The sequence below is a fragment of the Cnephaeus nilssonii genome (genome assembly GCF_951640355.1).
Source record: "Cnephaeus nilssonii genome assembly, chromosome: 2".
Classification (NCBI taxonomy): Eukaryota; Metazoa; Chordata; class Mammalia; order Chiroptera; family Vespertilionidae; genus Cnephaeus; species Cnephaeus nilssonii.
In genome coordinates this window covers 80500585-80516808 of record NC_137073.1, presented here as the reverse complement: position 1 = coordinate 80516808, position 16224 = coordinate 80500585, and the positions used below count along the sequence as shown (strand labels likewise).

Sequence of the window (16224 nt, the reverse complement as noted above, 5' to 3'; positions counted from 1 at the left end):
CCCAGCAGCCGCGGCCCCAGCGAGCCGACTGGACCCAGCGCTCCGGCGGGACCCCGCCGCCTCCGCCTCGGCCCCGCCCCGCTACCTGACGCCCGTGCGGCCCGGGCGCCGCAGCCCCCGCCCACCGGCGCGCCCGCCCTGCCATTGGCTTCCCCGGCTGCCTGTCTCCCCGCCCCGCTCGGTCCCGCAGGCAGGTTTGCTGGGGAAGCCGCAGTCCCGGCGGCTGGGGCGCAGCGCGGCAGGACCGTTCGGCGCCGAGCGCGGACACCAGCCGGCATGTCCCCGCGCGCGGGAACCCCCACCGGCCCGTGGGCCCGGGCGGCTGCCAACTTGGCGGCGGGCTCCGGCGACCGTGCCGGGGCCATGTAGTCGCCGGCGGGGCTCCCCGCAGCCCGGGAGCGACCGCGACCGCGAGCCGGAGCCGAGAAGCCCGCGGCTTTCGCCAGAGGCGCTGAGTGCGCGCCGCGCCCCCGCCGCCCCTCCGGTGGCACTTGGGGCCGGAGCGGGAGATGGGGGAGAAAGTTTCGGAGGCGCCCGAGCCGGTGCCCCGCGGCTGCAGCGGCTACGGCGCCCGGACTCCCGCCCCTGCGGCGACCGCCGCGTCCTCGCAGGGCGCTTCCTCGGCCGAGTCCTCCTCGGGCTCAGAAACTCTGTCGGAGGAAGGGGAGCCCGGCGGCTTCTCCTGCCAGCGGCCGCCGCCGCCGCCGCCGGGCGGCGCCCTGGGCACCCGGCCGCCCGCCGCGTGGGCTCCCACCCGCGCGGTGCTGGAGCTCGGAGTCTCCGCGCCGCCGCCCGGAGGAGCCGTGCCGCCCGCGCCCCGAGGCAGCAGCGCGTCCCAGGAGGAGCAAGACGAGGAGGTGGGCGCCGCCTCCCCTGGCCCGCAGCCCTCGGGGTCCCGGCTGCCCGGGGAACCCTGTTCTCCACTCTGCGCGAGGCTGGTGGGCTGGGCTCCCGGGGGCATGGAGAGGGCAGGGACCCCAGGCACTCTGTCCCGAGCGGGGCAATAACTGCAGCCGCCCCGGGGGCCGGTGCTGCCTGATGGTGTGCTTTTCAGACGTCGGAGCAGCAAACTTCGTACCTTCTGTGTTTGCTGGCGTGGGTCTGCGAACGGATGCGATCCGGAGCCCTGGCTTGTCCCCACAACTAACATCTCATTCTCCGAGTGGGTGTGGCTTTCCACCCGAGCGCTTGGGTTCGAGGGGGGAGTGTGTTGACGGGATGGGTGTGAGAGGGAGAGGTGGGGTGTTGCGGGCGGAGGGCGGGTGGAGCCGTCCGCGCGGTGCGTTTCCGTGGCGCCACCCGCCCGGGATCGCCCGCGGGTGGTTTTGGCCGGTCCCCGCGGCGGCCCTCCTGCGGGCTCCCAGCCCTTGGCCCGTGGCGCCCAGGGGCGCGCCGGCAGCTTCCATTTGGACTTGTTTCAGGGTGCCCAGATGGGCGCTGGTCGCCAAACTAATAGGGACCACCTTCCTCCCGGGACTGTGCCCATCCTAGTTTCCTTGGAAGGATGTTCGTCCAGAACTTGTGGGTTGCATCCTAGACAGGGACATGCACGTGATGGGTGTCTTCGGCCTGCGTTCTCCGGCCTCCCCGCCAGGCCCTCTCGCCCCCTCCCGCTCGCCTTTGGAAGGGAGGACACTTCAGGAAGCATAAGGTTCTTCATGCCTTGAAGGTTGTTTGCTTTGGACGTTTCTTGCGGGGAAGTCATCTTGATTAGGCAGAGCCATAAATAAAACATCACACTAACACAGCCTCCTTGTGAAGTTAATTCCTCAGTGCCAGAGTGGTATTTTCCTCCTCTCCGATGGGATTAGCTGTAGTAAATGTCTTTTTTTTTTTTCTCAGAGATTCTGCAAGCGGAGGCCATTGCCCTGACAGTAGCCCCCTGAGACCTCAGCCTGGAGGCAAAAACTAGATCTAGCACAAAGTGAGGGGTCCACGTCCTAGCCTGGCAGGGCCGGAGCAGACCCTAGCCCGTGGTGGGTCCAGCCCAGTCTCTGGCAGTAACCATGACCCCCCCCTGATTCCCCTGGAGGAGGGCAAGGATCCTGGGGTGGAGACTGCTTTCTGGAACTGTCTCTGCTCCTGAGCTGTGGCATTTTGGGGGCGTTGTTTCCTCCCCCTGAAGTTCAGTTCAATAATTTGACCAATGAACTTCAAGGTAAAAATCATTTATACGCATACACGTCTCCATTTTCTGATCAGGAATTTAAATTTGGATCCAAAGTTCAGATTGGTTCTTGGAACCCGAGGGCAGGAGTTAGGCTGAGTGCCACACCCACCATAGAGCTACCTGAGCAAACCACGGACTCAACCAGGGTTCCTTAGTGGTTGCATCTCCTTTTGAAGATGCCAGGCATGTGTTTTTCACGCTTTTTATATTTGTTTGCCCTGTGACACCTGCCTCAGTTTTCAGAAACGAGCACACTTGTCACTGGGCAGCTGGCGGTATGCCTTAACATTGATTTACCGCTAGATTTTAATTTACTATTGTCCTTGGTAGAGAAGATGGTAGAGTTAGTTGCTGTTTGTTTTCTGTGTAGCTAGGAGGGTGCTCCTTGGTACACGCCATGGTCTTGCAGATCCTAGGCAGGGGAAGTCGGGAACTTCCCACTTTTGACCTGGATTCTGTAGCCGATTCATTGCCTGGCCCCAGGGTGACAGTGTTTTACATTTCTGGAAGAGAACATCATGATAGCTTATTTCACCGGCAATGCAAGTGAGGATTGGTTGATTGAATCACATTTTGGAAGGTGGAATGACAAAATGACATTGGTCAGTATTTGTGAGATCTCAGAATTGGATGTAAACTGATACACTGTTGCAGTGTATTGTGTAACTTATGGTAACCTGTAGCAGGGGGTGCGGGGAAATTGTCCAGAAGTGGAAATCTTGATTTGCTTTGAGAATTTTAAAGTGAAAAAATTGTGAGGTTCCCCCCCCCCCACACTCCACCTCCCTCAGGTTTAGGGAAGTGATAGTCTTGGTGAAAGGGATTGAAGTCCAGTGCACTTTCGTTGGTTCATACACTGGTGATGGTATGGTGCAGTGGGTCGTAACCTTTTGGGAGGGCGGCCTTTCGGGAATCTAATGAAAGCTCTCCACTCTCTGCTCAGAAAACACACACTGTTCCAGAGGTTTCAGTTTCAGGTTTCAGTTCAGTGAAAGACCTGAGCTTGATTCTCAGCTCTACCACCTTAACTAGATGTGGGACTGTGGATCATTCAACTAACATAAGCCCCAGTTTTTTACCTCTTAAGTGGGAATAATAGCAATAGAGTTGCTAGACATTTTATACACACCATCTAATTTAATCCTAGCACAATATCTAGCATATAGCATTGAGCGCTAAGTAAATAGTAACTTTTCAAGTTCATTTGTGATACAATTTGTGAAATGGCAGTGTAAGCTTGGGCAGGCTTATTTTATTTATGCATAGTTAATCTGCTGTATACTTTCAGAGACCCTGAGGCTGTCTGTTCAGGTTATTTCCATTTTATTAGGATAAGGTGGGAAACAGTTTTTATTTGTATCAGGTTGTATTATAGCAAGGCACTGAGTAAAAAGCACTAAAAGGTTTAAGTACAGTCCATAAAATGCAAAGAGGTTCATTTAGATTTTTAAAATTGTTATGTCTAACTTGGGAGAGTCATTGTTTTTCCAAAGTTATTTTTACACTAACTTATTGCATGAATTTTATAAAGCTACGAAATTCAAGTTTCTAGTATATTAGTACAGTGCTAGCATTTTTGGACAACTTTGTTAAAGCTGTTTTCAATAAATCTAGTAATATTAACAGTGTTTGACCAATTTCATATGTTATTTTACTGTCAATATTTGTGTAAGTTTACAGTGTCTTGTAGACTTCAATCAGCCCTTTAAGCTTTTGGTGCTTATAAACAATACTAGTGTCCCGGTGCATGGATTCGTGCACATTGAAAGGAAATTAATTAGAAGAAATATTTTAATATTGCTATTCGCCCTTTCTCTATAATAGAAGTGACAACCAAATTCATAATCGACAATGGCAGATCGAAACACATACGTGCAATTGGCGCCAGCAAGAACTTTATATGTATTGCGCATGCACGAGTCAACTTAGCCTTTTATATATATATAGAATAAACTTGCTTAATGATACCTGCTTTCTGATTTAACTAAACTTTTTTCAGCCCAGTGAAGCACCCCAACTTCTCTTTCAGGTAATTGTCAGCAACACAGCAGTTAATATCAACACAAAACAGATTATTATTGTAGATCACACAGGGAGAACAAAAGGTAAAATATTTAACTGCAGCAGTGTTTGACTATATTCTGTGCAGTGAGAAAACCTGAAGTCCACCATTTCTTCTTTTCAGTCGGGTCAAGTTTCTAAATTTTGTAAATCTGTTTTCTGGCTAATGAAAATAGAATTCTACCGAGTCTCCTATCTACCTACTCCAGGACTTCTGGGAGGACCAAATGAGATGAGGCACGTGACAACGCTTCACAAACATTTGGTTAAAGTGTAAACTGTTTGCACCTGGCTATAAAGCAAATAATTTTCCTGGGCTGAAGAAACTGCAAGGAGGCTAGTCGTCACTAGAAAGAGGAAGCCAGGCATTGCTATGTGACGTCATTACCCAGCACCCACAGCGACCGTTTCTGGGCTGGGCTGGGCTGGGCTGTGGGCCACATTTTGTGCCACAGGGTCTTGGCAGCGTTGGCTGTGATTTCGTGGGGTGTCGCTCCAGGGTGATGATGGGGCCTGTGTCCCATTTGGGGCTAGTTGGTGCCAGGTGTGTGGTGCCATTTATTTTTAAATGGCCAGTGCACATCATGGCAGCTCCTGCATTGAGAGTCTGCTCTCTGGTGGTCAGTGTGTGTCATAGCTATCGGTTGGATGGACACTTAGCCTTTTATATATATAGATAGGTAGACCTGGGAGATTTTACAAGGTCAGTTCCAGACCTCCACAATAAAGCAAGTGGTAATCTTTTTGCTGGTGGAGGGTCTTGTCTTCAACTTGTAAAAAAATGCAATATATGTGAAGTGCAATAAAGTGAAGCCAAATAAAAGGAGGTGGTAGTTTTATGTACTTAATTAATGTCAAACACATGAGAGTTAGTGATGGCACATGATTTTTTGTTTAAATAAATAAACTTCATCTGACTTTAGCACTTTTTCCTGAAGCCTGCGGATTTGGGGTCTGTGGGTGTTGAGGGGTGGTGGGCTGCGTTTCTGACAGTTGGGACAATCTGGATTGGACTGTTGTTCCTCTGACCACATCTCTGAGCTTTGCTCTAGGCATTCTGCCCTGTCCCTTCCCAAAGAACCCTGTGATGACTAATAAAATCCTCGGTGCCATTTGCTGTGTGTCAGTGAACTCAGGGCAGTGGGTTTGTTTCTGTATGCCTAGCACAGTGCCTCTAATATATTAGTGGGGGCTCAGGAACTATATGCTGAATGATGAGGAGAAAGTGACATCTTTGAATATAGTTACACATTTGATGGAAGGGTGACTGTGTGTGTATTTAATTGCTTTGCCCATTGTGATTTTTGCTTAAACTTCTTGATCTTTTATAAAAAAACGAAACAAAAACCACCTCAATCAGAGTGAAAATGTGTGAACAGTTTTTCTAGGTAATTTTTGAACAAAGTTAAATCCCTGAGGATCCACTCAGAATGCCTGTGAAGGGACTTGTGTGTTAACTTTGCTTTTCACTGTGTATTCGAACTTGAAACTTTCATGGATTCTTAGAATGGCAGAAAAACAGGCTTAGTAGTTGAAAGGATTTACTACTCAGTATAGAGTGTCTCCTTTACTCTCTGCTACACTAAAGGGTTTATTTTATTGGCATACGTTTGGAAACAGTGTTCCTTATTAACAATAGGCACAAGTATGGGCTGCCTTTTAACCGTTCTATTAAACGGAGTTTGAGGACTGTTTCTAATATCATTTTGGATGTGTGTGGGTCCCTCACGTGATAGTAATGCAGTAGATGAATTTCTAGTGTTCACTGGTTAAGAGAATAAATAGCAAAAAACAACCATCAATTCAGTAAAGCTTTTTACTGAATTTGAGTTTTATTAATCACAGCAGCTACGTACTTTGAGGAAAAAAAGTAGTGCATAAATCTTGGCATATTTATTATTTAGTCTGCTTTTTGACTCATTACTTCTGTAAGAGTCACGAGTTTAGAAAATCAGTCAGTCAGCTCTGGGCACTGAGGACACGAAAGCAGGCAAGACGGAGGTGGTTTTGACCTCACAAAGCTTCCAGTGTAGTGGAAGTGATGGTCTCTAAGCACACGGTTATTGATTAACTAGAGACCCAGTGCATGAAAATTCATGCACTGGAGGGGGGGTCCCTCAGCCCAGCCTGCCCCCTCTCACAGTCCGGGAGCCCTCAGGGGTGGGAGACAACCCGGCGATCAGGGGAAGGTGATGCCCCTTCACACCTCTGCTGCTGCCACTGTCGGCAGCACAAGCCTCGGCCGGCCTTGGTTACCTGAGCCTTGGGCAGCCCTGGGTGGCTGGGCAGCACCATCCGAGGCTTGCCTGCGCCTTGGGCTGGCCCTGGGTGGCTGAGGGGCTGAGAGGACTGGGTGCCGCCATCTTGTGGCTGTGGGCGCCGCCATCTTTGAGGGCATGGCAGTCAATTAGCATATTCCATCCTTATTGGCTGTTGGCGCCACCATCTTTGAGGGTGGGACAGTCAATTAACATATTCCCTCCTTATTGGTTGTGGGCACTGCCATCTTTGTGATGGCGTGAGGGCCAATTAGCATATTCCCTCTTTATTAGATAGGATTGGCTTCAAAGGTCTTAACTGGTATATGAGGAACAGGCTGTGAGGGGTATGAGACGGTCCTGTGTAACTCATTTAGTCTGGGGGAACTGCCTCCCTGAGGACGTTGACATTTGAGCTGATACCTAAAGGACAAGGAGGAGTTAGGTGAGAGAAGGGGAGAGATAGGACTGATGTAGGTAGCAGGAGCCCCAAAGCAGGAGAGAGGATGGTGGGTCTGCTTGGCATGGTGGAGAGGAGAGCATGGCATAGGTGATGCTGCAAAGAGAAGCAGCCCCTGGGTCATACAGAGCCTTTCGGACTTTCCTCTAAGGGCACGGGGAGCCACGGAAGGATTCGAAGCAAGGCAGTGCCATCGTCGGATTTGCATGTGGGAAGGCCAGGCAGCATGAAGGCCTCCTGTTAGGAACTGCTGGTGTAGCCTGTTTAAATGTCCCAGGGTCGGAAGGTGGCATGGTACTAAGTGCTCTGAGAAGGTGGCATGGTACTAAGTGCTCTGTGGAGGGTACAGGGGGCTCCTACCTGGTAGTTGAGGCACTCCAGGGGAACACCTGGGAAATACAACAGGAAAAGAATTTAGGTCTGTTCAAGAGACCATCTTACTGTGAACACTAATTCTAGTTTTCATTGTGATATTGTGTTGAACCTAGCATTTTCTTGAAGGAAAACTATATTAACATAATGGACTTGAGAAGAGGGCATCGAAAGAGGGTTCATTTATATCGGTAAATTGCAGGGGAACATTTACTTGAGGTGAGCAGAGTGGAGATTGCTTTGAACTTGTGTGAGAGTCTCGGGTACAGGAGGGGTGATGTTTTAGGCCCGCACGCATGACTAGGGTGTGCTTGTTGGCTTGGATTTTCCTAGAGAAGGAAGGGTCAGCATCAAAGAACTGAGGCTTTCACCCTTACCCCCTCTGGCCTGAGCTGTTCTCGGAAGTGTCAAATATTTATATTTGGCCAGTGCTTTGGGGCCAGTGACAAAGGCTGTCTATCCCCTCAGACTTAGGGGGTACTGGATGTGAGTGCGGTTGGTTTTAAGTTTGTCCCTGTGAGGAAGGGTGTGGAATCAGTGCCATGCATGGTGCAGAGCACAAATGGTGGGAAGAATCCTGCTTTGAAATGTCTCACAATGAGAAGGGTCCTTAACCAGGTGGCCTGGCATGAGAGAAAACTGAGTGCTCTGTGTGTGTGTGTGTGTGTGTGTGTGTGTGTGTGTGTCTCTGTGTGTGTGTCTGTGTGTGTGGGTGGTGTGCACACATGCACATGTATGTCTTAGAAGAGATGATTGTACTTTTTAGATGAAAGACACCCCATGCCATTGATAATCACATTCTCACTTTCTGTAGTGTTGCCTGGAGAGGGCCTGTGCTCCTCCCTTCATTCAGAGCCGGCAGCCAGTGTTTCCGTGCTCTGGGATCAGGGTCTGTGGAGAGAGCCTAAGGGTACAGACTAATGACCTTGGTTCAGCCATGTATAGGCCATGTGACTTTGGAAAGGTTATTACTACTGAGACTGTTCCCTCATTTATAAAGTGGGCATGCCAATATTTATTACAGGGCTTGTTATGAGAATTAATGGAATTTGCTATTGTTACGGAGCGTGGCCATGCTGGTTCGTGCAGAATATCAGTGCCATAGGCAGGACTAGCAGGAGCCCAGAGGTCCCTTCCGTGAGGGAGCATGCGCCCAGCATGTTTGTTGGTAGTCCCGGCAGGTCCTTTCATTCATGAGTAGGTCGTGTAAGTTATCACTTTTAATTTCATGGACAGAGCATTCTTACGATGCACTAACAGCAAAGTTTTATGGTGTATGGTTCATTAACCCTCTTATTAAGACACTATCTCTCCTTTGCTCATGGAACCTGCTCTTAGTGATCATTTATTAAATAATGCCCTAAAAGACTCTATGACCATGTAAATTACTAGCTACACCCCGGGAATTAGTCGGAAGGCAGCATGTCAGCCATGTGGTGAGGCCAGTGAGAAGACCATGTACCGCATTTAAGCGTCAAGGTAATGATTTAGGGGCTGAGAAGAAAGTAACAAGGAAATTCAGTGATTTTCTGGAAGCCAACTTTGGATCATATAAGCATTGCAGTGGGAATTGGGGGGGGGTGGTTAGGCAGGTGGTCCAGGGGCCACCCTAACCTGGCAGAGGGGAAATATGTTAGAAGTGCAATAGATCATAAAAATGCAAGAATTCATGTATGTAAATTGCCCTCCCCCCCAAATTCTGTTTTGTCCCTTTGGGACAGTGTAAACAATTCATGTTTTAAGGCAAATATGCAAATCACCCAGGAGCACTTTTGATATTACTCAAATGCTGGCACCGCCTGAGACTGCAGTTCATTTCCCTTCTGCCAGCCCCGTGCTCTGCCTCCTCACCTGTTCAGGTTGATATTTACACAACTTTGCATTGTTTAGTTCAAAGATTCTTGTTCTCTTTTATGTCTCCGAGATTACATCTGGTTTCTTATCTGGCAATGTTATTTTGGGGTAAAGCATAACACAAAATATGGTTAAGCAGAAATCTCATTCTCTGGCCGCTGCTGTGTACTTGTTTCTTTTCCTCTCTTTGTCCTTCTCGTTAGCGTTCTCCCACCTGGTTCAGAATTCCTGGGAGAGATTGGACAGTAGTCACCTGTGCTTCATTCAGGGTTGGAGAGAAAACTCTTCCCTAAATGTGAACTGTTGGTTCAGGACCGTGGTCAGCAGTGCCCCTGAAAGTCACATTTAAATGTATAGAACTTGTGTGAAATTCCTGATGGCTCCTCCACCTTCTCTTATTGAAGAGCTTCACTCTTACGTAATGGTTTGAATTCAGAACCAGACACATGTCTTTGAGACAGCTTATAAATCTGTACCCTAAGCCTGTACTCCTTTGCTAGCCCATCAATTCCCCTCTTGGACACAGTCGATATAATTTTGATTATGGTACTTACTTCCAGTGAACCTGTCAGCCTAAATGCTTTGAACTGATATTGGGGAAAGGGAGAGGTGGGAAGGAGACCGGCAAGACTGGCATATTGGCATTCTTAAATTTCATAGGCTATCATGTGGACAATGAAATTTTTGTAATTTTGCGGCATTTTTGGTGAGTGGCAAGCTCACAGATGTTTTGGCTTTTGCTGTAAACTTGATCAGCTGCTTTTCTAATAAGCTGAGAAGTTAGGTAGGTAGTTCAACCCTGGATGATGATTTTGTGCCTTTCTATGTTTATTTGAAAAATAACACTACCATTTCTCGGGCTTCTGGTGTTAACATTTGTCTTTTCGGGCGTTTCTTTATGTGGAGATGCCACACCTTCAGTGAGTGATACAGCAAGGGCCCAGTGCCTCATCAGTGGTAGGGAAATAGAGTAAAATTGGGTTAGAATTGTGGTTAACATCTTCTTTCACTGTACACTGCCATTGAAACATATTCACAGAAATTGCAACTTTAAAATGGCTTCTTCGGGTAAACAATACTGGCCAAACTATATTAAGGTATTGAAATAGAAAGCAGGGTGGGGAAATCCATTTTGTGTAGACGGTTAAGTGATGGTTTTTACAAACAGGTTCTTTATGAATCCATTGGTTCCATAGGAATCTGTCTGGCTCCCATACACAGAAACTCCTAAGATTTGTTTTGCCGCTGAGTTGTAGCTGCAGTGCTTAATTGAAATCACCTGAGGTTTAGTTTTAGCCATCACCCCAGGCTTCGTTTTAAAAGGGCGGCTCAGAGGATACTCACTTAGAGGCTGCCAAGACGGGGAGAACTGCTCCAGAGAAGAAGGAAGCTTGTTTGGAGAGAAAGGACCACTGAACAAGCTCCACCTAAGGACGAGAACTTCAGGCTCATCTCAGGGGAGTAAGGTCCCTATGGGGAAGACCGTCCTGTTCTTGTGGTTTCATCAGAGCAGTAAGTAGAAGCGCCCTGCTGTCTGTGCCACCTTACTTTAAAGACTGAGCAAGTGTGTGAGCCCAAGAGTGAAGGAGGTTGAGAAGAAAAGTATTTGTCAAGTAAGGAAGACAGTCATCTCTTTGCCCTAGGTCCCGCTACTTTAACTTATGTATCTGTTGTTTGAAATTTTACCCTTGTCAACTTTATTTCATGTACCACCTTATTTCCTTGGAATCTCTTGGGTCTTACTTCTCCGTGCATTACGTTACCCTGATAAGCGACCCCAGTTCTCTTTCATCGTGGGCATGGGTGGGTCCTAGCCATTGGTGTCCATTCTCTAACAATAGGAGGAAAAGAGATAAAATGGAAATGACTTTGAACTCTCTTGGTTTGCTCTACTCGAACGTCAGTATCACTTTTGTTTCCAAGAGTTCTGCTTTTGAAATGAAAACATTTCTACCTGGAGAACACTGAGGGCAACAGTTTTAGGATTTTGGAATAAGACTGATAGGCTAGTAGAGTATCGACATGACACTTCGGTAACCTGCTAACATCATACTGTTTTAAATTCCCTTAGAATTATTTCCGAGTCATCACTTTCTGTGTATTAGGTTACCTGTCACTCCTTGTTCTAATTCATTCCTCTTTCCTTCCACCCCTTCCCTTCTATAGCTGGGTCATCGGAATTTTAAAAAGAAAGGAGGAACCACTTTGGTGGGAAATTGTAATAAAAAGTTCGTTACACAGAATGTTTGGGGGAAAGGCCTTTTGGTTACTGAATTTTATGATTCACCAAAAATTAATTTGAAAGCTCTTTTTGTCCTCACTTTGTTGCTTACCCTTTTGCCTTAGAATGTCGTGGCGTGGTTTTCCTGCCTTATTATTCTGTGCTGAACAAGCTAGATTTTTAATACATGATTGGACATCTTGTAGTGCTTTAGGCCTCTCCCTTTGCACATCAATCATCTTTGAAGACCATCGAAGACATAAAAGTGTGTGCGCAGAGGTAGAAAGGGAGTATGAAATTGCATGTGCTATTAACAAGAGTAGACAATCTTGATTTCCTTTTTTAACTTTAAAAGTTGAAACTAGCAGGATTTTGCTGCATTATCTTTGTTCCTGGGATATGCCACATCATGTATATATTGTCAGTATTTATATGGTGTTTAATAGTTTGTACAGCCTTTTCTGATATTATTTCATCTGTTCTCTCATTCCCATTTTGTACACATTTCTTTTTGTAGTGGAGTTAATAGTAATCTCTCTCTCTCACTACATTGTGGGCTCCTCTTGTGGGAGCAATGTCATATCAACTCAAATCTCTGCAGCAGGGAGAGTGTGTGGCATGTAGTGCATAATTAATCCATTGCACCAAATGGCAGTTGAGGCATATTGTGTGTCAAGACAGCATTCTGGGTGTTTTACATGCATTTGCTCACTTAATTACCATGTTGTAGCTAAGTCATCTTCTCAATGTTATACAAACGAGGAGGAGAGTAGTGGGAAGAGATTGGGAGAGGACAGGTTTACAAAGACTATTGAGAACACTTGCAATCCCTAAGGTCCCAGCCTCTTGGTCATCTTTGTATCTCAGAGCTGAGCACAGACGTGGCACGCAGTAAATGATGGTTGACTGCATGATCGTTGAGGAATGAAACACCACTTAGCAGATAGGTCCCTGTGCATTTGGTATGTAAGAGCTTGGATTAAGTGTCTGAAGAACTTTCGTTGAGGTCAGGGCTAAGATTTAACAAGGCTCCAATCCTGGGTTTCAGATTGTCAGTTTAATGGGTTGAGTGGGTTTGTTCAAATGAAAGGTTTTGACTGTAAATCAATACTTATTTTCCTGTTAACTTTGGTAAACTGTTTTTTGTTATGATAATTTTTGATTATTCATTATAATTATGCTTGTAGCAGTAAGCCATTTTGGCTATATGTTTAAAGGAATTAATTTCTGATGATATATTAACAACTCACCCTAAAATATTAGCAGTAACACTGGGTTATACTCATTAGTGCTCAGGATAAAACTGCTGTCAGTGGAAATGAGTTACAGGATTTCTGGCAATTTTATAGGGAGAGTTGGTGTAGCAGTTGGGGGGTCTGAACTTTGCCTTGACTTCTTGCTGGGCAAATTATCAGCCCCCATGGTCTTCACAGGTGATGAAATAAGTGGTCCTTTCAGCTTCAGTGCCAGCGTGATTCCCTCTTACTGTAGAAACATTAATTTAAAAACTTAAAGTTGTCATTGGTATGTAATTTGTTATAGAACTGTTCAGTCACATGTTTCTTTTGACAAACCTGATAGTCAATTGTGTTTTCTGATTTGTGAATAATAGAAACATGTACTTAAAGGAATTCTCTCAAGGACACTTACTCATGGATTCTTCCTTTTAGCTTATGCTGATGTGAGCATGCAGAAGAAATATGGTTTACTTATATGTTCCGTTTCTATTCATCTTTTAAAATGATTTGGTATGTTCCTGTCAGTCATCAGAATAAACGTGGAGGGTACCTGCTAGTCCCTGCAAGGGGATTTTATTCTGGATGATGAGTCAGCTGTGTGTTCTCTTGACACTACACCTTACTGGTGTGCGCCCCAGACATTATTATTATTGTTCCAGGAAACTAGGAGGCATGGTTTTGGTGATAGCTTCTGGAGATGGCAGAACTACTAGTAGATCTTTCTCCTCAGAACCACCTACAAATCCTTCACTCCGTGGCAGAACCTGCTTTCTTACCACAGGCTCCAAACAGAAAACATGTGTGTTTGTGATCTGCTTGCTGCCTGGAATTACTCTAGTGGCCACATCACAGGTCTGTCATTCCCGTGTGCAGGACCAACAGTGTCTGATGTTTAAAAATCATTCTTTCATTTCAAAGATTTGTATGGTCTCTGCTCCCCCAGGTGGCAGGGCCCTCCTATACTGTTCTGGATCCTCTCTGCTCAGGCCTGGAAGTGGATTAGTTTGTTTGCAAAGTTAAATCTGAGTCTGTCATATAGAGAACATTGTGATGGTTGCCAGATGGTGGTGGTGGTGGTGGTGGGGGGGGGGGGGGGTGGGCTGAGTGGAAAAGGTGAAAGGGATTAAGATGCATAAATTACCAGTTATAAAAACAGTCACGGGGACGTAAAGTACAGCATAGGGAACATAGTTAGTAATATTCTAATAACTGTATGATGTGAGGTGGGTAATTCTAATAACTATGTGTGGTGTCAGGTGGGTAACAGACTTATGAAGGTGGTCACTTTGTATCCTATATAAATGTCTAATCACTATGCTGTACACTTGAAACTCATATATTATATGTCAACCATAATTGAAAAATAAATAAAAATTTAAAAAATCAGAATCTATCAGGAAAAGTTGCTTTTTATCAGCCAACTGATTTTTGTTATTATTTACTAGAGGCCCGGTGCACGAAATTCGTGCACGGAGGGGGGTTGTCCCTCAGCCCAGCCTGTACCCTCTCAAATATGGGATCCCTCTCACAATCCAGGACTGCTGGCTCCCAACTGCTTGCCTGCCTACCTTCCTGATTGCCCCTAACCGCTTCTGCCTGCCAGCCTGATCACCCCCTAACCACTCTGCTGCCAGCCTGTTTGCCCCCAACTTCCCTCCTCTGTCGGCCTGGTCACCCGTAACTGCCCTCTCCTGCAGGGTTGATCACCTCCAACTGCCCTCCCTTGCAGGCCTGGTCCCTCTCAACTGCCCTCCCTTGCAGGCCTGGTCCTTCTCAACTGCCCTCCCTTGCAGCCCGGGTGCCTCCCAACTGCCCTCTCCTGCTGGCCATCTTGTGGTGGCCATCTTGTGTCCACATGGGGGCAGGATCTTTGACCACATGGGGGCAGACATATTGTGTGCTGCAGTGATGATCAATCTGCATATTACTCTTTTATTACATAGGATAGATGCCTGGTACAGGGGTGGGGGCCAGCTGGTTTGCCCTGAAGGGTGTCCCGGATCAGGTGGGGGTTCCCTTGGGGCATGGGGCGGCCTGAGCGAGGGGCCTGTGGTGGTTTGCAGGCTGGCCACGCCCCCTGGCAACCCAAGAGGAGGCCCTAGTATCTGGAATTTATTTTCCTTCTACAATTGAAACTTTGTAGCCTGGTGGGGAGCCAAGCCTGGGGCTCCCTCTGAAGCCGGCAGCCATTTCTGTTGGGGTTATAATTGAAACTTTGTTGCCTTAAGGGGTGGGCCCAGCCAGGGTGTGCAGAAAGCTTTGCTTCCCCTGTTGCCAGTGGCAACCCTGGCCTGCTCTCTCAAGCTCCATTCTGCCGCCATTTGTTTGAATTTGTTTACCTTCTATAATTGGAACTTTGTAGCTTGAGTGGAGGCTTAGGCCTGGCAAGGGCAGGCGGAAAGCTTGGCTTCCTCTGTTACCTAGGAAACCTTGCTCTCTGTGGCTGTAGCCATCTTGGTTTGGGTTAATTTGCATGCTCGCTCTGATTGGATGGTGGGCGTGGCTTGTGGGCATGGTTTGTGGGTGTGTCAGAGGTATGGTCAATTTGCATATTTGTCTATTATTAGGTAGGATTACTATTGTTTTAACCAGAGGCTGGTGGCTCCATCCTAAGCTGTTAGCCTGAGCTTTCAGAGTTGTCTTCCGTTTGTTTCAAAGTCAGTTGTGTGGAACTTGGAGCGTGAAGTCTCATAGAGATAGTTTTAAACAGGGATTCAGCTTCCAAATGAGCCTACAAAAGCCTACTTAACCTCCAGAAGGGTGATAAAGTCCTAGAAATGGGATGATGGTGCTGCACATGGTGAAGAAGGTAGCATCTTAGGTCTGGAAGGGCAAGGCTGCTTTGCACCCCGCCTTAAGTTGCCCTTGGCCAGACTGGGACCAGGGCCTGGGCCTTCCGGCTCTGCCCGTGCTCCTGCCCGCTGGGCAGTGCTGCTGCTGGCTTTCTGTTTACCTCAGGCTCCTTGCCGAGGGTGAGTCTTTCTTGTCTACAGTGTTGGGGGCACGGGAGGTGGCACTACATTGGCTGGTAATTCTCAACATTTGCACACCGGACCTGCCTCCCAGGTGTCCTGAGTTAGGGAACAGGTGAGTTGGAGGAGAGGGAACCCACACACTGAGCCTTCAAGCCAGCCACGTGGTGGCTCTGGGTGTCTGCCTGGGGATGTGGCCGTGCCCTTTCTTTGCCTTTAGGGCACCTTCATGGGTGCCCAAGACTCCTTCCTATTTGGGGCAAATCCTTTTAACCCAAAGCAACATCTCCTGCCACTTTGCTGTTCATTTCTACGTCGTGAGGATGTATTGTACAGCTTGGTGACTATAGTTCATACTGTATCACATACTCAAAAGTTGCTGGGAGAGACGTTAAAGGTTCACATCACATGAAAATAATTTTGTAACTAGGTGTGATGATGGATGTTAACTAGACTGATTTTGATGACCATTTCACAATAGATAGGAATAGCAAATCATGTACACCTGAAACGAATATGAAGTTATATGTCAGTTATACTCAATTAAAAAATAATGTAGAAGGTGGTTATCTCAGAAAACCCATCAGAGTGCCTTAAATTCACCAAGTACTATTAATG

At 47.3% G+C, this 16224-nt stretch overlaps 1 protein-coding gene across 6 annotated transcripts in view; it reads left to right on the top strand.

Annotated features, from left to right (window-relative positions):
• The first annotated feature begins 231 nt into the window (after nucleotides 1-231).
• The window catches only part of MAST4 (microtubule associated serine/threonine kinase family member 4), a 522072-nt gene continuing 506079 nt past the window's right edge, over nucleotides 232-16224 (top strand). For all 6 annotated transcript variants that reach the window (XM_079794432.1, XM_079794438.1, XM_079794433.1 and 3 more), the window contains exon 1: nucleotides 232-857. In XM_079794432.1, the coding sequence (XP_079650558.1) occupies nucleotides 510-857 (348 nt within the window). In that variant the 5' untranslated portion in view covers nucleotides 232-509. The remainder of the gene's footprint in view (nucleotides 858-16224) is intronic.